The sequence below is a fragment of the Heliconius melpomene genome, chromosome 21, assembly GCF_056956725.1.
Source record: "Heliconius melpomene rosina isolate 202511_hmr_F chromosome 21, ASM5695672v1, whole genome shotgun sequence".
Classification (NCBI taxonomy): Eukaryota; Metazoa; Arthropoda; class Insecta; order Lepidoptera; family Nymphalidae; genus Heliconius; species Heliconius melpomene.
In genome coordinates, this window is record NC_140409.1 from 5329918 (window position 1) to 5353583 (window position 23666).

The 23666-nt window shown below is 33.5% G+C and overlaps 1 protein-coding gene, 2 long non-coding RNA genes and 1 pseudogene across 5 annotated transcripts; 1 reads left to right on the forward strand and 3 right to left on the reverse strand.

Moving 5' to 3' along the window:
- Window positions 1–1062: 1062 nt before the first annotated feature.
- On the reverse strand, window positions 1063–11346 carry LOC146526985 (coatomer subunit gamma-2-like; annotated as a pseudogene). The gene is made up of 10 exons (XR_014879286.1): window positions 11152–11346; window positions 10505–11011; window positions 9432–9569; window positions 7245–8187; window positions 6559–7095; window positions 5745–5832; window positions 5193–5301; window positions 4528–4896; window positions 1618–2175; window positions 1063–1332 (listed from the first exon to the last, which is right to left on the reverse strand). The product of XR_014879286.1 is annotated as a coatomer subunit gamma-2-like (transcript).
- Window positions 2351–4602, reverse strand: LOC146526986 (uncharacterized). Its single transcript, XM_085205772.1, has 3 exons — window positions 4438–4602; window positions 3739–4152; window positions 2351–2482 (listed from the first exon to the last, which is right to left on the reverse strand). The coding sequence occupies exons 1-3, from the start codon at window positions 4475–4477 to the stop codon at window positions 2478–2480; spliced, it is 459 nt and encodes a 152-aa protein (XP_085061898.1). The 5' UTR covers window positions 4478–4602; the 3' UTR covers window positions 2351–2477.
- Window positions 11347–13467: 2121 nt separating the features above from the next.
- Window positions 13468–14801, reverse strand: LOC146526987 (uncharacterized). The gene is made up of 2 exons (XR_014879250.1): window positions 14162–14801; window positions 13468–13718 (listed from the first exon to the last, which is right to left on the reverse strand). It is a non-coding gene; the product is annotated as an uncharacterized LOC146526987 (long non-coding RNA).
- A 5562-nt stretch (window positions 14802–20363) lies between these two features.
- On the forward strand, window positions 20364–23183 carry LOC146526988 (uncharacterized). 2 transcript variants are annotated; one of them, XR_014879248.1, is made up of 4 exons: window positions 20364–20622; window positions 20956–21158; window positions 21566–21733; window positions 21927–23183. It is a non-coding gene; the product is annotated as an uncharacterized LOC146526988 (long non-coding RNA). The 2 variants fall into 2 exon arrangements; XR_014879247.1 differs by having other exon boundaries at window positions 21566–23183.
- The last annotated feature ends 483 nt before the right edge of the window (window positions 23184–23666 follow it).

Genomic DNA, 23666 nt, shown 5'->3' on the forward strand with positions numbered 1-23666 from the left:
TTTTTTATAATAAATTTATCATAATGTCTTCATGTGGAACTAAAAGCAAAGCTATACACCATCATCAAATATTAGGAGAAAATATTACAATTATATAAAACTTACTTTTTATTTGAATCATGCAGTGTTTCGACGTGCGTAGTGTCCAATTTCTCCTTAATATGTCTGAAGAGATCCCTCAGTAACTGTATTTCTGCATGTGAGAATTATGTTTATTTAATTTAATTTTATACAGAGTGGAAGTGTCAGCAATACATTAAATGAAATCACAGTTTTAACTACTCTATAAAAGCCTAATACAATTTTAAAAAAATCTCCCAAAAATGAAACAGGAAAAAAGGTGTTGTCGTAAAAGGAGAGCTGAGTATCAGCGAACCATTTATAGAAACAGCATATAGGGTGTAAAATATTTCAAACCCATACCTAAAAAAATTAATCAAGATGCCTCAACTATTTTATACAATTTAAAATGACAATTTTATACATTTCATGATTCTTATCCATTCCTTTACCTTTATTTCGTGTGACGCAATTACGATACATATACCAATAACGTAAACACTAACTACTACAAAAATATTACTAAAGGTTTGAACTTTACAACAACAACTTTGAACTTTATCGCCAATACCTATGACTCGATTTCGCAATGAAGCGTGTGCGTCGTCCTTACAAATGGCAATTTCTTTTTCAACGATAATTTTATTATTCTTTTTTTTCATTATTGCGATTTTTTTTTATTGTACCTATTAGGCTTTTATAGAATAGTTAAAGCTGTGGTTTCATTTAAAGTGGTGCTGCCAAAAACACTGTATATACATATATATATCTTCCGGAATTGAACTCAGACCAATGGATTTAATAAGGCAAATACTATAAAAACAGTGTTTTATGCAAAAAAAACAAAACTAATCTCACCCGTGGGTTTTTCGCGATCGTTTCGCCTATGCCAATCTTGTATATTAGAACTGATTACAGAACCAATATTTTCAATATTACTTCTGCTATCCACTTTTCGAGTTGGCAGCCATTTTCTATCTTCATCCGATGATGATTCTATTGTTATTAGTGTCTCCGGTGAATTATTATTTATTTTTGTATTAATTTTCTTTGTACATTGTGCATTTAGTGTTAGTTGTAGCTTTTCGAAAAAATCCTGCGTAGATGGATTTAGATATTCTACATCTAGATTTCTAGGTGTTATTGGTTGGTTTAATTGTTCTGTGTTAGGGGGTGCGCCTTCAAGGTCACCCCGCGCTGTGATAGGTGACTGTCCTGTAGTAGGTATTGTTCCATCCGAAGTATACTCTCTCTCTCGTCGTTTCGTCTCTTCTAAAATTGTGGATAATGTTCTTTTAGAGATTCTTTTAGAGCCAGAGCAGGCTTTAGTTTTCGATTTATTTTTATTAATATATCTTGAATCATTTGATAATGTTTGTGTCTTATCTTTTTTCGCTTTAGATTTATAATTTTTTTTAGTTATCGCACTTTTGTTTTTTGTTTTTATTAGTTTGTAGATTGATTTTGTTAAAGTAATCGATAATATTCAATTTAGGAGGGCTTCTATTATTTGTTAAATTTTGCGTTGTATGTAAAACAGATTTAACTGTCACATACTTCTACGGCTGAGGCGGCTCTTTCCCAAGTGGCTTCCCATTCGTCGTTGGCGGCGCGAGTTCTAAATTGTTCAGCACATCTGATCTCAACTTCTTCCAGTGGGTGCGTATCAGCGTAGCTTTCTCCGGAATCCGGTAATCCTGTGGTGGGGTCGCAATCTCGTACCACAAACTCTAACGTTGCCCCGAAATTGCCCAACGTCTCTATTGGATTCTCAGGGAACTCTAAAATGCAGAAAACGCTTCCTTGCTTATCATATGGTAATTCCTTACATCCAACTTCTCCAAGAACTTTGTAATCAGGAGCAACATCAAGGCGGATGTGCACCTTCTCTAAAAGCTGATCACTAAGTGTGTTTAAGCATTCAAACTGCAACACTAAATATTTTGAGAATATATGTTTAACGCAGCGAACACGATATTCAGTTTCTGGTTCTGTTAAATCAATAGCTTCACACGTCTTGAATATGGGACCAAGTTTTTCAATAGATGGAATAACTTTTAGTTGATCCGAATACATTTCTTCACGAGAAACAATTATTTCCATTTCTTCGCTCTGGTGTCAAGGCAAAGCGCGACGTTGAGTTCCGCCACTCAACACACAATGTCTCTAGAATTCGACGGAAAGTGGGGAACGCAGTGTCTTAACACTAGGTTCCCTCTGCCTACCTTGCTGTACGCGGGATAAAACACTACGCGCTGAAAAAAAAAAGAAAAAAGTAAACCTTGTTTCCAAATCAGCAACAATTGTCTTAACTTCGTCCATAAATTTGTCTATAGTAGCTATAATCCCCCGGCACTGGCGGCGGTGGTCCGCCTTCTGTTCATATAGATTTTTGTGGGCGTCGACGAGAATGCTGACTAATCTATCGAAATAGTTGTTTAAATCAAATATATTAAGTTTTTAAAAATAAAACAATGTTAGGTGCAATTGAATTAAAAGTATTATTATAATATAGTAATTTATTCGGGACGCAACACGACACATGTGAAATGTGTGTGCGAATGAATAGTTTATTACACTATCCCGTATCCCGCAATCTGCAGGGTAGGCAGAGAGAGGAAGAGGAAAAAAGAGAGAGAGAACCTAGTGTTAAGACACACCGTTCCCGCTTTCCGCCGAACTGTAAAGGCATTGCATATTGAGTGGAGGAACTCAACGCCGCGCTTTTTGTTATTACAACATTCTTTAATTATACTCTTTTTTTTTATAATAAATTTATCATAATGTCTTCATGTGGAACTAAAAGCAAAGCTATACACCATCATCAAATATTAGGAGAAAATATTACAATTATATAAAACTTACTTTTTATTTGAATCATGCAGTGTTTCGACGTGCGTAGTGTCCAATTTCTCCTTAATATGTCTGAAGAGATCCCTCAGTAACTGTATTTCTGCATGTGAGAATTATGTTTATTTAATTTAATTTTATACAGAGTGGAAGTGTCAGCAATACATTAAATGAAATCACAGTTTTAACTACTCTATAAAAGCCTAATACAATTTTAAAAAAATCTCCCAAAAATGAAACAGGAAAAAAGGTGTTGTCGTAAAAGGAGAGCTGAGTATCAGCGAACCATTTATAGAAACAGCATATAGGGTGTAAAATATTTCAAACCCATACCTAAAAAAATTAATCAAGATGCCTCAACTATTTTATACAATTTAAAATGACAATTTTATACATTTCATGATTCTTATCCATTCCTTTACCTTTATTTCGTGTGACGCAATTACGATACATATACCAATAACGTAAACACTAACTACTACAAAAATATTACTAAAGGTTTGAACTTTACAACAACAACTTTGAACTTTATCGCCAATACCTATGACTCGATTTCGCAATGAAGCGTGTGCGTCGTCCTTACAAATGGCAATTTCTTTTTCAACGATAATTTTATTATTCTTTTTTTTCATTATTGCGATTTTTTTTTATTGTACCTATTAGGCTTTTATAGAATAGTTAAAGCTGTGGTTTCATTTAAAGTGGTGCTGCCAAAAACACTGTATATACATATATATATCTTCCGGAATTGAACTCAGACCAATGGATTTAATAAGGCAAATACTATAAAAACAGTGTTTTATGCAAAAAAAACAAAACTAATCTCACCCGTGGGTTTTTCGCGATCGTTTCGCCTATGCCAATCTTGTATATTAGAACTGATTACAGAACCAATATTTTCAATATTACTTCTGCTATCCACTTTTCGAGTTGGCAGCCATTTTCTATCTTCATCCGATGATGATTCTATTGTTATTAGTGTCTCCGGTGAATTATTATTTATTTTTGTATTAATTTTCTTTGTACATTGTGCATTTAGTGTTAGTTGTAGCTTTTCGAAAAAATCCTGCGTAGATGGATTTAGATATTCTACATCTAGATTTCTAGGTGTTATTGGTTGGTTTAATTGTTCTGTGTTAGGGGGTGCGCCTTCAAGGTCACCCCGCGCTGTGATAGGTGACTGTCCTGTAGTAGGTATTGTTCCATCCGAAGTATACTCTCTCTCTCGTCGTTTCGTCTCTTCTAAAATTGTGGATAATGTTCTTTTAGAGATTCTTTTAGAGCCAGAGCAGGCTTTAGTTTTCGATTTATTTTTATTAATATATCTTGAATCATTTGATAATGTTTGTGTCTTATTTTTTTTCGCTTTAGATTTATAATTTTTTTTAGTTATCGCACTTTTGTTTTTTGTTTTTATTAGTTTGTAGATTGATTTTGTTAAAGTAATCGATAATATTCAATTTAGGAGGGCTTCTATTATTTGTTAAATTTTGCGTTGTATGTAAAACAGATTTAACTGTCACATACTTCTACGGCTGAGGCGGCTCTTTCCCAAGTGGCTTCCCATTCGTCGTTGGCGGCGCGAGTTCTAAATTGTTCAGCACATCTGATCTCAACTTCTTCCAGTGGGTGCGTATCAGCGTAGCTTTCTCCGGAATCCGGTAATCCTGTGGTGGGGTGGCAATCTCGTACCACAAACTCTAACGTTGCCCCGAAATTGCCCAACGTCTCTATTGGATTCTCAGGGAACTCTAAAATGCAGAAAACGCTTCCTTGCTTATCATATGGTAATTCCTTACATCCAACTTCTCCAAGAACTTTGTAATCAGGAGCAACATCAAGGCGGATGTGCACCTTCTCTAAAAGCTGATCACTAAGTGTGTTTAAGCATTCAAACTGCAACACTAAATATTTTGAGAATATATGTTTAACGCAGCGAACACGATATTCAGTTTCTGGTTCTGTTAAATCAATAGCTTCACACGTCTTGAATATGGGACCAAGTTTTTCAATAGATGGAATAACTTTTAGTTGATCCGAATACATTTCTTCACGAGAAACAATTATTTCCATTTCTTCGCTCTGGTGTCAAGGCAAAGCGCGACGTTGAGTTCCGCCACTCAACACACAATGTCTCTAGAATTCGACGGAAAGTGGGGAACGCAGTGTCTTAACACTAGGTTCCCTCTGCCTACCTTGCTGTACGCGGGATAAAACACTACGCGCTGAAAAAAAAAGAAAAAAGTAAACCTTGTTTCCAAATCAGCAACAATTGTCTTAACTTCGTCCATAAATTTGTCTATAGTAGCTATAATCCCCCGGCACTGGCGGCGGTGGTCCGCCTTCTGTTCATATAGATTTTTGTGGGCGTCGACGAGAATGCTGACTAATCTATCGAAATAGTTGTTTAAATCAAATATATTAAGTTTTTAAAAATAAAACAATGTTAGGTGCAATTGAATTAAAAGTATTATTATAATATAGTAATTTATTCGGGACGCAACACGACACATGTGAAATGTGTGTGCGAATGAATAGTTTATTACACTATCCCGTATCCCGCAATCTGCAGGGTAGGCAGAGAGAGGAAGAGGAAAAAAGAGAGAGAGAACCTAGTGTTAAGACACACCGTTCCCGCTTTCCGCCGAACTGTAAAGGCATTGCATATTGAGTGGAGGAACTCAACGCCGCGCTTTTTGTTATTACAACATTCTTTAATTATACTCTTTTTTTTTATAATAAATTTATCATAATGTCTTCATGTGGAACTAAAAGCAAAGCTATACACCATCATCAAATATTAGGAGAAAATATTACAATTATATAAAACTTACTTTTTATTTGAATCATGCAGTGTTTCGACGTGCGTAGTGTCCAATTTCTCCTTAATATGTCTGAAGAGATCCCTCAGTAACTGTATTTCTGCATGTGAGAATTATGTTTATTTAATTTAATTTTATACAGAGTGGAAGTGTCAGCAATACATTAAATGAAATCACAGTTTTAACTACTCTATAAAAGCCTAATACAATTTTAAAAAAATCTCCCAAAAATGAAACAGGAAAAAAGGTGTTGTCGTAAAAGGAGAGCTGAGTATCAGCGAACCATTTATAGAAACAGCATATAGGGTGTAAAATATTTCAAACCCATACCTAAAAAAATTAATCAAGATGCCTCAACTATTTTATACAATTTAAAATGACAATTTTATACATTTCATGATTCTTATCCATTCCTTTACCTTTATTTTGTGTGACGCAATTACGATACATATACCAATAACGTAAACACTAACTACTACAAAAATATTACTAAAGGTTTGAACTTTACAACAACAACTTTGAACTTTATCGCCAATACCTATGACTCGATTTCGCAATGAAGCGTGTGCGTCGTCCTTACAAATGGCAATTTCTTTTTCAACGATAATTTTATTATTTTTTTTTTTTCATTATTGCGATTTTTTTTTATTGTACCTATTAGGCTTTTATAGAATAGTTAAAGCTGTGGTTTCATTTAAAGTGGTGCTGCCAAAAACACTGTATATACATATATATATCTTCCGGAATTGAACTCAGACCAATGGATTTAATAAGGCAAATACTATAAAAACAGTGTTTTATGCAAAAAAAACAAAACTAATCTCACCCGTGGGTTTTTCGCGATCGTTTCGCCTATGCCAATCTTGTATATTAGAACTGATTACAGAACCAATATTTTCAATATTACTTCTGCTATCCACTTTTCGAGTTGGCAGCCATTTTCTATCTTCATCCGATGATGATTCTATTGTTATTAGTGTCTCCGGTGAATTATTATTTATTTTTGTATTAATTTTCTTTGTACATTGTGCATTTAGTGTTAGTTGTAGCTTTTCGAAAAAATCCTGCGTAGATGGATTTAGATATTCTACATCTAGATTTCTAGGTGTTATTGGTTGGTTTAATTGTTCTGTGTTAGGGGGTGCGCCTTCAAGGTCACCCCGCGCTGTGATAGGTGACTGTCCTGTAGTAGGTATTGTTCCATCCGAAGTATACTCTCTCTCTCGTCGTTTCGTCTCTTCTAAAATTGTGGATAATGTTCTTTTAGAGATTCTTTTAGAGCCAGAGCAGGCTTTAGTTTTCGATTTATTTTTATTAATATATCTTGAATCATTTGATAATGTTTGTGTCTTATCTTTTTTCGCTTTAGATTTATAATTTTTTTTAGTTATCGCACTTTTGTTTTTTGTTTTTATTAGTTTGTAGATTGATTTTGTTAAAGTAATCGATAATATTCAATTTAGGAGGGCTTCTATTATTTGTTAAATTTTGCGTTGTATGTAAAACAGATTTAACTGTCACATACTTCTACGGCTGAGGCGGCTCTTTCCCAAGTGGCTTCCCATTCGTCGTTGGCGGCGCGAGTTCTAAATTGTTCAGCACATCCGATCTTTGGGCCTTCGCGCCCCAAAATATGCAAAATTCGAACTGCCAATGAAGTATGTTCACAATCTTCAATAAACTCGCAAAGATGCGCTAAGCCTGTCTCTTTAGCGTCAGGATTTTCTTCGACTAACGCAATAATTGTATCTGCAATAGCAGTCTTGTATTGCACACCTCCTTCATCTCTAAGCATTCCAGCTAAGAAAGCCGCTAATGATTGATGTTTTCGTGGATATTTTGAGCAAAGCCTCCTGATAGCGCGTACAACTACGATTTTAAATTCATCTGAAATCTCTGACATAAAACTTGATATTTGTTTCATTAGTCGATCAATGGAGCTCTCAGCTCCAGTTGCAAGAAGAGTTGTCACGGCCAGGGTTGCTACGGAGCGATTCGGATCTGATATTAAATTTTCTAAATCTACTGCACAAGCGGCTACGGCATTGGGATGTTTTGCTGTAAGTTTGGCCAGAGTACGTGCCCCAGCTAACCTTAAGGTAGCTTTAGATGATCCACAGAATATTTGCAGCACGCTAACTGCTTGTGCCAAGTCACGTGCGGATTTTCTTAAATTGACGATGGCGTGTGCTGCTTCATACACAACGATTTCTGATTTGTGACGAAGACATGACTCTATGAACTCTAAGTATGGCTCTGAAGCATCGCTTTGGTCTTCCTCTGCGAGTTTTGCAGCATGACGTACTAAAAGGCAGAGTGCATATGGTGATCGCAATGGAGAACGGGCCAATTTTGTAACAAGCTTCACTGTCGACAGGCGATCATTGCGTCGGGCTCCGGCAACTACAGCCAAAGCATGATAAGATACCATCACATTGTCAGACATGATAGCTTCCTGAAAATAAAAAAAATATATCAATATATTTACAAGCTACTGCTCTTTTTAATCTACCCCATTATACTTCTTTCATTGTTTCTAAGTTATATCATATTATGTTATATAAACTAAAATCCATTATTTAAATACTATCTTATACCTTATTGTAACAATATTTAGTTTATAATTCTATTATTTGCAGAGATAAATAGTTTATTAAACTATGATCTATAAATGACTAAAAGAAAAATTATAACTATTAAAACAAAATTAAAGTCAATATTTTCAAGATAATATATTTCCATGTAAATTTATAAGCAATAAATTTACACAGAAATATATTTTTTTACATAGCATATAAGTTGTATTAAATCATCAAGTCATTGTTACCAAAGTAGCAAAGTGAAAAAATTTCATTCCCCCAAGAGGGAATCAAACCTACAACCACTGCATCAACAGTTAGAGCACTCTAAACTTATGAGGCGTCACAACGCCTCAATACATTTTTTTTATATTACAATTTTTAAATAAGTGTATAGTAACCATTAGTTTTTATATAAAATAAAATAATAAAAAGTGCTGTTCTGTTAAACTGTTATAATACTATGTTACATATTATTTGATAGAATCTAAACAAAAGCTTAAGTATGTTACAAGGTGTGAGTTATAAGTTATATAATACAATGTTAATAACTGATATGTCTTACCCCATAGTAGAATGAAAATAATTTAAACATAATCATCAATTTCATAGAATAATCATTAGAATTATTTGCATTTCCTTACTCTGTTAACAAGCCAAAGCATGGCATTGAACTCTACACTTAACATGCAATATATTGTAAATTTTGCAGTGCTTCAGGGAAGGACTGTATTAACACTAGATTCCCCCTGCCTATTCAAACAACAACATGCGCAACATGTGGGATACAGAATGAAGCTTAAAAATTATAATAATCATTCTACTATGAATGTAGAAAAGGGAGATGTTGCTAAATTTGAAATTTCAGCTTAAACCATTCTCTGCCATGCCTAAATTATATGAAGTCATTCCTATTGCCATTTTATATTTTGAGTGTTATTGTTTGCCAAAACACTGTTATTTCATGGTAAGAGCACATATATTATCATACATAATCATTTAGAACGAAAACCATACAATGTGACATTGGCGAAGTGATTAGTGCTCAACTGGCACGCCTGAACCACCATAAATTAAGAACTAAACTGAATAAATTTTTAAATGGGATGATTATATTTACCTGTGCATCATTAACCCATCTCCTCACCAAGGAACAGAAGCAGACAAGTGGAGAGCAGAAACAAGGGCAGCTGAACTAACAGCAGGATTTTTATCCACAATAGCTTGTTTCATATAGCGTTCTATAGCTTGTAGCATACTACAGGGTGAGTCATATTGAACTTTCCGATTTCAATAAGGTGTGTATTAAAAACAAAGCGACATGCAGTAAAAATTATTTTATTGTTTGAAAGCACATAACATGCAGTTTTAATTTAGTTGGTTTTAAAAATGATATCCTGTAAATGTCTACCTCCATTGACCACACACTGCTGAAGCCTTTCCCGGAAGTTGTCCATTACTCGTCGAGTCATATTCAGCGGAATAGCATTGATTTCTTCCTTGATTGCAGCCTTCAGTTCATCGATGGTTCGGGGACGATGCGTGTACACCTTTTCCTTCAGGTAACCCCAGAGAAAGAAATCGCAGGGGGTTAAATCAGGTGATCTCGGCGGCCACCCAACGTCTCCTCGCAAAGAAATGAGATGACCGGGAAACATTTGTCGCAGGATTTCCATTGAACGCCTGGATGTATGGGCTGTAGCACCATCTTGTTGGAACCAGATGTTATCGTTGTCATGATTCTGCGTTAATTCCTCCAATTTCGGTTTCAGAAAAGTTTCAAGCATGTCGCAATACCGAGCAGAGGTAACTGTGACGACTTGACCATCTTCTTCAAAAAAATAGGGACCCCACACACCAAACTCTGCAATAGCGCACCACACTGTCACTCGAGGGCTGTGAAGTGGTCGTTCGTGTAGGTTTCGTGGGTTATTTCTGATTGTTGGTCCAGTGGGAATGGGATCACGTCGACCAATAGCAAAATGTAAACGGAACGCACGCTGTGTTGTGATCACGGAGCCGCCATTTTTAATAAACTCTTCAACTACGAACGCACGATGTTGTCCCGACCAAGCCATTGCTCACACTAAAACTGCATGTCATGGCGCGTCTAATGACACCATCCCCACCCTTCTACTCCTTCCCTTCTTCGTGCAACGTCCTTCCAAAACCGGAAAGTTCAATATGACTCACCCTGTACTATCGGTTATGCTGCATAAGGCACGAATAGCTGCTGCTCTGTACAAATCTTCTTTTCCTGTCATATCCTTGGTCAGTGAAGATGTAACGATAATTACATCTTGCGCCATAGAACTTAGTTCTTTAATACATAAATACACCAATCGACGCAGTACAACATCTTTAGATTGAAATAATTTAGTTGTTGCAAAGAACATATCAGTAGCTTCTTGAGTAGTAAGTTTTTCTCCTTGATTGAGTAAATATAAAACTTTGGTCAATATATGAATGCATTTTCTTGGATTTACCGGAGTAGAATTAAAATAGCGAGCTTCCTGCAGCAAAGTTGTCTTATCAAGGTTTTGAAATATGTTTGCTCCTCCATCTTCTTCTTCTTTTTTATCTCGACGAAATGAACTCATTGTGTTGTTTTCTTTAAAAATTAAAATTTTCCTCAAATATAACACCGCTACGTGTAAATTGTCACCAAATCATAGACAAAAATTGACACCTCAAAGTAATCTAGAACCACAGATAAGTCAAAAATATACAAAGTACCAAAATAAATACGATATAGATAACGTATTTGCTTTACGAGATGTGAAAGTGTATGATAATTTCGATACGGTACTGTATTTATATTTTATACATCGTTTACTCACATCGTATACCGTACAATCTCCTTCTTGTGTTCTCCATATAACGTGACATTGGCGAAGTGATTAATGCTCAACTGGCACGCTCGAAACGCTATAAACTAAGAACTGAACTGAACTCACGTCGTGGAAGTTCGAGAAGCGTCCACAAGTTTTTCACAAACGTCAACGTGTGAATACATCGCAGGCTAGCTGCCGCTAGCCGCATATTTCCTTTGATCTGCGTTCAAAAACCGACACTGGTCTGAATCGGCAATAAGTTATCGCAAGCTTTGACGCTGACGCTCAGACGCTGGTGTTAATAGAGTCTCTTGCCGAGACTTGCCAAGCGTGTTAATGACGTATTAATACGCTTGATAAGTTAATAAATAAGAAACGTTAAACCATTTTTTTCTTAAATTATATGGCAGATATTACTAGCCAATGACTATTAATTCTACGTCATACAGCTAAAATTGATAATACAATTATCCTTGGCATTTTCTTTATAACCAAAATTCTTATTCTTATTCTGATTACCAGTATTGACTACTAATACAAATAATAGAAAATGATTATAATATATAATGTTTTATATATTTTAATCATTTTCTATTATTTGTATTTCTATTAGTTCAGGAATACCTTTATTATATAAGAGAAATTAATTTAGCATTTTTAAGTATAAATTATCATAAAAATTACGATATATACATACGACGACGAGGCAAGGGTAAAAGCCATCGCTGGTCCAGAGAGAGGAACCTCCTCACACTACACGCGGTTTCAAGTAAAATTGTCTTCTGCATCCGGTTCTTGATCTGACAGCTAAGCGATAGCCTTTTAAGATGTTGGTCGAGGCTTTTCGCTATTAAACCGTTAATTAAAACCTCTATCGGCACAATGATAGTCGCATTGACATCCCACATGGCAGTATTCTCATGGGCTAAGTCCAAATATTAAGATAATTTTTCTTTATGGCCTTTGCGAGACTGTCATCATCTCGTATCCGCCATCTCTTAACATACTTCCCAAATATACCAGTTCATTCACTTGTTCTAATGTCATACCATTTACACTGATCTTGTATTCCGTATTTTCTTCAATTCTTTCAAATACCAGAACCTTTGTCTTATTCGTATTCAGGCTTAGACCATTAGTTTCACATACTTCTTCCAGAGTGATAACTAATGCCTGCTATGAGCACTGCATCATCTACCAATTCACATTCAAGTCACCTACTTTCACTTCCATGTCACTTTGTTTCATTCCTTGAAGAGAATATCAGGTATATTCAGGTAATCGGAAAGAATAGACTGGTCCTAGTAGAGCAAAGCACAGCTGAACAAAGCACAACTGACGTGGGATTGTGCCTATAGTAAGGCATCTTTAATTCCACAGGACCATATTAAAGAGCAAGTCATCTTGGCTACTTAATTGTGACGTGACACTCCACTACTGTGTGGTTTCGTAGGAACTTCCGTTCACATGTTACGCAGCTATGGTATGGCCTACCTGCGCGTCTATCTCCACCTCTAAGGCCGGCAACACACCTGTAGCTCCTCTGGTGTTACCCGGTTATCTTTTTATATAGATGGCGCACACTGCAAATAGCGATACTATTTCTTTTGCTCTAGCTCTAGAAGACCCTCGTGGGACCCCCATGCTGATTACTGAACCAGAAGATTTTTTGCCATGCACAACGATCTGAACTCTGTCAGCTAAATAAGAGGTCAGAAGATTGAGTGCACTTTCTCTTATGCCGTAGTAGTGTAGCTTCACGGCCAATGTTGAGTGCTGTAGGCAATCAAAGGCTTTGGACAAATCAAAGAACATGTCAAGAGCATCCTGTGATCCCTCCCAAGCCTCACATATGTTCTTTATAAGAGCTATCAGCATCTGTAGTTGAACGACCATACTGTTTGTCGTGCATAAGATTATGTGTGCTAAAATGCACTAAAATTTTATTTAGGATAGTTTTCCGAAAATCTTACTAAGAGAGGGTAGTACAGAAATGGGTCGAAAATTATTGGGATCAGATATACTACCCCTTTTAAATATAGGTATGACTTTACTAAATTTCATTAGGTCAGGAAACACACCATACTCAATACAATTATTAAATGTGAAGTGAGGAGCAACAGCATCTATTATATAATTAATTAATTTGACAGAAATACCCCATAGGTCTGATGTTTTTTGATATCTAAGTACATAAATGTCTTAATGATGTCTCTTGAACTGTCTGATTTAAATTTAAAATCTATATTACATTTGCGTACAAATCAATTTTACAATCATACTGTGCCCCTGCGCCACTACTAGCCTCAATAAAACAAAAAATATGAAAATAATATTTATTCAAATTCTAATTCAACTTTTAGGAACCATAAAAAAAATTAAATTTTCTAAAACGATGAAACATTTTAATAATTAAAAACTTTTATTTTTTATTTTCAGTTAGTTTCGATACAATTTGTAAATCGTCTTCCAGTAGCGTCAGCATTGCCTTCTTCTATTGGCATTCGTCAAGCAGCAGCTCTTCAGCATTTTGTTCAAAATTTTTTATTAATTGTTCGTAGTGTTTTTCAAATCTATAAAGGTAATAGCAAAATATTAAAAAAACATAATAAATATTTTTTCGTTGTTTTGGCACACATACATTAAATTGTCTAATGTGGGGAACGGAGTGTAACACTCTTTGCCAATCTCACTCGTCGAGCGGGAATTGAACCCACAACCGTTACGTTTCCAGTGAGACAATGTGCCGCTGCGATTATCATTTTACAATAGATGTTGACAAACTTTAGGTTTCCTAATGAGCCAAATCAGTGTTACACACACAGTGTTAATCCATATTTATATTACAAATTCGAAAGTAACTCTGTCTGTTACGCAATCAGGGCCAAACCGCTAATTTAAGCGCCGACTCAACCTCATGACACACAAAAACAATGTTTTACAAAAATATTGTTTTAAAAAGTCCGTGACGGTATATGTATAAGTTTATCTCTGAAGATTGAGCAAATGAATTTACTTTAAATGTATCGGGATTTTGTATTCATGTATTTTCTATAATTTGATATTCATCCTTCTGAAAATAAATATAATAGTCACTTTTAGCATTTCATCTAGATTGAAACTACCTAGATAGACTACCGACTGATTTTCTACGAGTAATTTTCGAATAATAGTAATAAATCGAAATTTCGAAAAAAACAGCACCACTTTAAATGAAACCACAGTTTTAACTACTCTATAAAAGCCTAATATAATTTGGAAAAAAAATAATTCCCAAAAATAAAAATGTTATTTTTTCAAACAAAATAAATAATAAAATTATCATTTTAAAATAAAACGCCATTTGTAAAGTACAACATAGGCACGCACACACTTACCTGTCAAATCGGAAACGTCGCACACGTATGTGTGCGTCACACGAAATACAGGTATGGATAAAAATCGTGAAATGAAAAAAAAATCCTACGTCCAAACTGTTGAGGTACCTTGATTAATTTCTTAGGTGTGGGTTTGAAATATATTACCCTATATGCAGTTTCAATAAAAGAAGCGCTTCCTCTTCCACTGTATATATATATCTCTTCCGGAATTGAACTCAGACCAATGGATTTAATAAGGCAAATACTATAAAAACAGTGTTTTATGCAAAAAAAACAAAACTAATCTCACCCGTGGGTTTTTCGCGATTGTTTCGCCTAAGCCAATCTTGTATATTAGAACTGATTACAGAACCAATATCTTCAATATATAGTGCATTTAGTGTTAGTTGTAGCTTTTCGAAAAAATCCTGCGTAGATGGATTTAGATATTCTACATCTAGATTTCTAGGTGTTATTGGTTGGTTTAATTGTTCTGTGTTAGGGGGTGCGCCTTCAAGGTCACCCCGCGCTGTGATAGGTGACTGTCCTGTAGTAGGTATTGTTCCATCCGAAGTATACTCTCTCTCTCGTCGTTTCGTCTCTTCTGAAATTGTGGATAATGTTCTTTTAGAGATGCTTTTAGAGCCAGAGCAGGCTTTAGTTTTCGATTTATTTTTATTAATATATCTTGAATCATTTGATAATGTTTGTGTCTTATCTTTTTTCGCTTTAGATTTATTATTTTTTTTAGTTATCGCACTTTTGTTTTGTTTATTATTAGTTTGTAGATTGATTTTGTTAAAGTAATCGATAATATTCAATTTAGGAGGGCTTCTATTATTTGTTAAATTTTGCGTTGTATGTAAAACAGATTTAACTGAATCGTCCACCTCTCTATGTACTTGTGCCTTTTCCACGATCAGAACTGGTAAAGGGCTTTCTGAATCCTGATCGCTATGTTTTTCAACGTTATCATTTTTCTTTTTAATTATTTTCTTTAGCGATCGATCTTTTTTTATATTTTTTTTTACTTCATCAATGATAGTTTCCATTTCCAGTTCCTTTATAACTGGTTCTACTTCAGTTATATTATCCTGTGGTTCTTCGATCACTAGAGAAGTGTTTAGCACTTCTGCTACAGTACCTCTCATACACTGGTCTTCTAAAATTGGGCTAGATTTGAAATTATGCTTTTTTGTTTTTGCCCTAGTCATAATAGTTTTAGGTTTGGAAGTGTCCTTATTAATATTTTCAGTCTTATTGTTCACTTTATTTAGTGTTTTGTTACGTTGAGTTTTTCGATGCTTAATTGATTTTTCGTTCACTAGAGAAGTGTTTAGCACTTCTGCTACAGTACCTCTCATACACTGGTCTTCTAAAATTGGGCTAGATTTGAAATTATGCTTTTTTGTTTTTGCCCTAGTCATAATAGTTTTAGGTTTGGAAGTGTCCTTATTAACATTTTCCGCTTCTTCTAACTTAGTTTGATTCGATTTCAAATGATTCTTTTTTGCCTTAGCTCTAGTAATAATAGTTTTAATTTTGAAATTACTATCATTTTCAGTTTCAATTTGGTTATTTTGAATATTGTTGATTTTAGTTAGTGTTTTGCTACGTCGAGTTTCTCGATGCTTAATTGATTTTTCGCCACCCAAAGTAGTTATGCTAGACTTTTTTACAGATTCTTCCATGTCGATGTTCGTAATGGGAAAATCAAATGGTTCACTTGATTCTGAACTTGTTTCATTAATTTTCTGAAATGAATTATTTAAAAAAATAAAATTTTAATTAAGCTAAAGCTTTGCTAAATTTTGCTAAATTGCTTTAGCAATAAATGCTATTTCAGCTATATTTATTTACATAAAACCGAACTTTTTTTTAAATTACACAATGAACAGTTATATGTTTCGTTAAGTTATTTTTATTTGCTAGTAATAAACCGTATTTTTCAATTTGAAAGACATAAATAAATAAATATAAATAGCAATATACTTTCAAGATTTTTGCGTAATTACGTAAACCTTTATGTATTTTTTGTGTAATTCTATTGATTAATTTGCAAAAAAACTCTGCATCTCAATAGATCTTATGTCGGTGAATTCGGGAACGACGCATTACTTGGCTCTCACTTCATATTTATGTGTTTATTCAAATTCAAAATATTCTTTCTTCAAATAAACTATTACAAGCACTTACCACACACCACAAGATTATAAGCACTAAGAGAATAATGATAATTAAAACACATATTAATAAACTTCAAAAATAATTAGAACCTACAATCGTAGCCTTTCAGTCAAGTCACGACATTTAATCTTCTAAATAAGTAAATTAAAAGCAAAAAATCTTTTTTAGAAAAAGCTTTTATTTAAACGCTCTAGAAAGGAGAAAATAAAGTTTTTCTCTTAAATTTCATCTATTAACTCATAACCTCATATATTTGATTGAATTGAAACTTTAAAAATTGTAACTTAGCAGATTTTACGTAATTAAATTAGTACTAGATTATAATTATATACAAGTAAATCGCGTTTATAATTTTCAAGTCGGTGCCAAGTAAAACAAACAGTCTTAGTAATTAGAAATTATAATAAGGTTGTTGGATATTGTAGCATTAGCTTAATCACATAAGTCTTAAATTTGCATTCGGTACCTATGTGCGCGACAAATGGACGAATAACTCAATGTCACGCCAACCAATTTCGATGATTCTTATTTATTTGAAAAGATACAGTTCAAGGATAATTTGGTGAATAGTATCTATGAGAAAATCACATAACTTTACATAACAAATGGTCGAATGACTAAATATCACACCAACCGATTCCAATGACTTTTTTTTATTTGAAAGGATAGGTACACTTCAAGGATGGTTCGGTGAAAGTTAACATATAGAAAATATTAAATCTAAATTATCCTCCCTACTTGGTTCGTTGCGTGGTAACTATCGTTGTCTGCCTCGTAGTCTGTGCTATACAATATATTACTCATTAGTTCATTCAAATGTAACTTATCTAGTTGAAATATGGAGAGTCGCTTCTAAAATTATTTTTAACTAGCGGACGCGCGCAGCTTCGCTTGCGTAATTAGGGGTGAATTCTAATAAACCACGAAACATGTGTTCAATGAAATATTTTTGAGAGTCTAAATTTCAAATTTAATAAAAATCGGTGGCGATTTCAAGATTTTTCCATACTAACTTTCAACCCCTTATCTGCACCCTTAGGGGTGAATTCTAGAAAACCATGAAACACATGTTCAATTAAATATTTTTAAGAGTCTAAATTAAAAATTTTATAATAATCGGTGGCGATTTCAAGATTTTTCCATACTAACTTTCAACCCCTTATCTGCACCCTTAAGGGTGAATTCTAGAAAACTATGAAACATGTATTCAATTAAATACTTTTAAGAGTCTGAATTTCAAATTTTATAAAAATCCGGTGCCGATATATTTTTTTTTCCATACAAACTTTCAACCCCTATTTCGCCCCTTTAGGGTTAAAATTTTTCAAAATCCCTTCTTAGTGGATGTTCAGATTACGAAAGTAAACATATGCCCAAATTTAACGCTTCTACGCACAGCGGTTATGGCTGTGCGTACGTCTTACCTCAGTCAGTGAGGACAAGTCCTTTTATATATATAGATTATTATTAATTAATAAACGATTACAAATAGATGCAATTTATACTGATTTGAGCAAGGCATTCAATCGTGTGCCGCATGATATTTTATTAAAAAAAACTGGCCTATGGTTTTATGGGTCCATTAATAAAGTGGTTTTCATCATACTTAAAACATCGTTCTTTTTATGTTGTATTAAACGGATATAAATCAAACACTCAAATATGCTTATCAGGAGTACCTCAAGGTTCCCATTTGGGTCCTACTCTTTTCAATATTTTCATAAACGATATTATAGAGTGTTTTCAGAACTCAACTCCGTATATATTTGCCGATGATGTTAAATTTATTAGAGCTAAGGGATATTATTATAAGGATAGGAAAGGTGACACCTACCTATTATATATTATTATATAGTCAGCAAAAGTGATGGTGATAACGACATTGCGTGAGTGGCAGAACTCACGCCGCTCTTTGCATCGACACCAGAGCGAAGAAATGGAAATATAAACGTAAATAAATATTTCACTTCCTCGAGTGGGAATCGAACCCACAACCGTCGCGATACAGTCGCACCCTTGTGCCGGTGCGCCACGACGGCCTCATGTATTCTTATTCGTAAATTGTACAAAACAATTTACAAGCGAACAAATAGGAAATAGATCACTTAATAGTGCAAATAATTTATACTTACCTACCAAAAACAAGAACCAATTATGGTAAAAAATCTATTATTTATGAAGTCTATTATTCATAAATTACCTCAAGATATAAAAACATAGAATTTTTTTGATTTTAAAACTAAATTAAAGAAACATCTTATAAAAATAAAATAGAATCCGATCTTGTATTATAACTTCAAATGTGGGTAAGCCTAACTTTATTGTAAACGTCCTCATCGTTGCATTTCTTTTTGAATCAACTTCAAAAAGAAGATATTCTCATTTTTGACCGACTTCAAAAAAAGGGAGAGAATGCAGCGTGATAAATAAATAATATAATTAATTACCTCAATGTTCTTTTTCCGTTCCGTTGTATTTCCAGAGGATGCGAAAACTTTTTCAATAGTTTTCAATAGTAGTAGTATTTCAATAGTCTAAAGTCAATATGATATGATGATAATTATTTATTACGTAGCTGGATTACTTAAATGTTTTTTATAAACAACACAAAAGCACTATTTCAGTTAATTTAAGTTCAGCTCCGCGCCTAATGAATACACGTAAGACGACAGGTACACCGAAAAAGAAGAGACATTTTGAATTTGTAACGGTAAGCAGTGTTGCCAACAAAAGTTAAAATGCAAATATCTAACCAAAATATTGTAAATTTTATTAAAATAAATTAATTTTATCAACATTTTCAATTTCGAGGCTTTCGACGTTCACATTGTAATTTTTTTTGAGTTACGTACAAAAAAAACTTTATACTTATATTATTTCGTTGTTCGTCTGTTTTTATGTATCTTTAGACTGCTTATTTCAAGATCGAGTATCGGATATGTTAAGCTGAAATTCAAATTAATATCAGAGTTACGACTTTTATAATATTAATTTAATTTTCCACATGTTACTTTTTTGTATATATTGTTATATTTGTCAATGGCAACAACGATCTTGTTATTCCATGTAATCATGGCCGATTAACTCCAATACTAAAAGTTTTACTTGCACACATAGCTAACGTTTGGATGTCCGCATGTTTGGTGCTTAATGAGACACCAAAAATTCGAATAAAATTAATTATAATTCGTAGTACTGGCAACTGGTAATTTTAAGGTTCATTGGCAGATTCTTACCCTTGCAACATTTTACGTTACTTTTGACCCTCAATTACCATTATATGTATCATTTATATAGAAGTATATACTTGTACCAAGACTTCTCGACATAGTAAACAATTAAATTACAACGATTCAATTTTGTACTTATATGAGTGGTAAATATATTCTTTATTAAACACAAACAATGCTTCAACGCTATCAACACTATACGTGTACGTCGAACACGTCTTACTTTGTTGCTAAAAGCGGAATGAACAATGCATGCTTTTCTTAATTGTAACGAATTAAATTTATCCGTTGAGGAATATTAGACAAAAAAAGAGCAATAAAATGGACGAATATAATATTAATATCGTTTCCCACATAAAATATTCAAGGTTTACTTTTTCGAATAATTTTGTTATAACTTTAACTTTAACTTATAACTTTCTGCCAATGGCAACACTGCTATTTACGACAACTAACATAGCGGTTCATTGTTATTGTCGTAATTTAGCTGTTTTGCTGACTTGGTATTTTTCAAATTCTAGTGTGTATTACGAAATGATATTTTTAGCGTTTTTTGTCAACTACAAGACATACTTTAAGTTTAGTAATATCATGAATTTGTAAAGTAAGATACTTTGAAGTAAGATAATTGAAGACGAAGAAGAAGTAAAACATGTCTTGTTTCACAGATTTCCTAAGACAGAAAAGCTAAATATTACCAAGTAAGTGTATAAATATTACGTAAAATTACTTTATTGCGAGTACCTTCAAGCGTTATAATTACGTTATTTATTTGGTAGCCAGTATTTGGTTTGAAATTTTGTAGCTGTCAACAGATCACACACAGATCTTCCACATTTAATTAAAAATCAATAACGTAAAGTGTGAATATTAGAGAGCAGTAAATACTAAAAACATGCATGCATTCAGTTCACATGACTCTTAGGGTCAATAAAAGTAATTTCAGAAGAGAATTAATAATGTTTTTGCAAAATAACCTATATGTAACAGTTCTATATTTTGAAGTTCATTACCTAAATTTATTTTGTTTTCAGGTACAGGCGTGGGTCAAATGTTGTTGGCCTAGGACTTATTTGGAGTCATTACAATCCCTACTTACTTACATTAGTTTCGGGAGACATTTAAGTATGTCATCTTTTAATGAAGATGGAAGGCAAAACTAAGCATATAATATGCTCTGCCAGATATAATTGGGCCACCCTATTTACTTGTAAATCAAGAAAATAGTGAACACCAGGTAAAGTTTCTTTTTTTTGGAATTGGTAACTATATTGTACGGCATTCTTCTTTTCTTACTACACTCAGGGTGAGTTTCACAGTGAGGAAACTGGCCCTGTGGCTGTTAAAGTGCCGGACAGCCTTATCTGCCAGACAAGCTATAATTTTTGGTTTCACAGGTCTCGAATAGCCATATCTAATAGGTACACATTTGACACATGCATTTCATTTTTACATACTTATTTGTAATTTAAAAATTGTTGATCTACAATTATCGGTCATTAATGAGAAAATTATTCTTGAAAATGTAAGAAACAGTTATTTTGTATGTTCATCCCGTCTGTAAGATATCATTAATTGTTAGATGACTATCTGAAACTTTATTTGTAATTGGTGATCAATATTGTCTTATCTATGTTTTCACAGATTGATAAACAGACAATTATAATGCAGCTGAAGAGGAGGAGGAGCTTCAAGTTGTAGAATTCTATTCACACAAATTTTAAATGAGGACTAGTAAATTATAAAAGTTATTTTGTTTCTACCTTCTGTGGGAAATATAAGCACATTGGTTTAGAGGTACCAAGAGAAGAGGTATTTTATTATGTTATGCATACTTAAATAAGACATATTTATATTTAATAAATAGCAATATTTATTCAACGTTTCATAATAAATATAGAAATAAAAATGTTGGGAACCAATTTCCAGGGACTTGAAAATGAATTAAATTAAATTAAATTCAAAAATATGTATTTAAGCAATAAAATTGTATTTTATAATTTAGATGAACAATGCCAACCTTGTCTTTGCTCTGATTGAAAATACAAAATATTTACATGTAAATGTAAAACACCTTATAAGGGTAAAACTTGCTTCACAAATATTTAGCCAGTTTGTTGCTGCTGAGAATTTATATTTATAAAACTTGCAACCAGTAAGTGGAAATGAAATAAACTTTAATAATTTCTAAACAGAACATTTTTTTAGAAGAGTTGCGGGAATTTTATGATATTTTTTTTATTTACAAATTGTTATAAATGAAAATGTACTAAAAGATTTAAGGAAGAAGTGAACAGGATACCTTACTTTGACAGAGCAAATACAATATTTGTGACATTTTTAAAGTGTTATTGGAAAGAAAAATATTATTTTGGGAAACTTATAAAATATCACCTCTTGTGGTGGTTGAACAGTTTTAAAAAAGTGCTTCTAAATAAATAGCTTATAATTTATGATGAAATTGTTTTCAAAATATTCAGAAAACAGGTGGTGGTGGTGGTCCTTTACACCTACTGTAATGGAGAGTGAATACCAAATACTCTCAGTTTTGGATAATCAAATACACCCCAACAACTACGACTCGTCGATCATACTGTAAATATTAGCTTCACGCTCACACCAGGGTAGGCGAGGGAACTTTTGTGTTAAGTCCGAATGCAGAATTCATTAGGCATTCCGTATTGAGTGGCGGAACTCAACGCTGCGCTTTTCTTCGAAACCAGAGTGAATAAACGAAAATGTTAATTGAAATAAATATATTTATTTCTTTGAGTGGGGAACCCACAACCAGTCGCGTTTACAGTAGTCATACTTTGTGCTTCTGCGCCACGACAGACCTCCGTACTGTAAAAAACGATCTCAAATTACCTGATATTTAGTACTAAATATGTTTCTCTATGCTTTATCGATTCTTTTAAAATTACTTCTAGAACTAATAACTAGCGTAACGTCACAATCTTGTAACATTATTAAAGAATGCATTTTCGAAGGATTTACAGTTTCTGGAAACTTCCTGTAAATTATGAAATTATGATATTTTTTGATTTTCTTGTCCATTAGCCATTAGTGTACATATCTCAGGGAAAACAGATCAGTATTTAGTGATAACATCCTGGAAATGCCATCGCCACGCCATCCTGGAAATGCTTCGAAGCTATTACCAATGCGTATACCATCAGAATCACACCACGCCGCACCAAATTAATAAGTATTAGTGAAATTCTGTAATCCAGGTGATAAATAAAAATAAAAAAATAATGTATTGTTGTTATCTTTATTAGTTAACCAATCTACAAATACGTTTGTACGTATAATTTGAAACTTGTGGCATCTTCAGCCCTAATACACACACCACATCTCAAATAATACATTCGACATCCCTACAGCGTGTGATTCGCCTAAATAACAAAAAGAAAACCGAACAATAAAAAGTAAAATATGAACCTATATATCATGAAGCTTCTCTTCACTAATGAAATTAAGCAACAATTCTAAGCTCGTCATGATATTTTATCTAATGTTACATAGACAAGGTAAGTAACAATATTTAGTATAACAGTAAGTTTAGTGTAACAAAGGTAACCGTATGCATCACCGGAGTCAGCTGTCACAATAGTCATCTCAGCAGTTATTTGTACATACATAATGTTATACTATAATAGTACTAAAAAAAAATATTTAACAGTTTTATACTTGGAGTATATAACACAAACAGAATAGATGGAAGAGCGTACGGAGGCTTGTA

Coding starts and splice junctions, on each gene's coding strand:
- LOC146526986 (XM_085205772.1), bottom strand. CDS start 4,477: ATGGGAAGCCACTTGGGAAAGAGCCGCCTCAGCCGTAGAA. Junction 4,153..4,437: donor GAGCCGCCTCAGCCGTAGAA/GTATGTGACAGT, acceptor CCACAATTTTAG/AAGAGACGAAACGACGAGAG.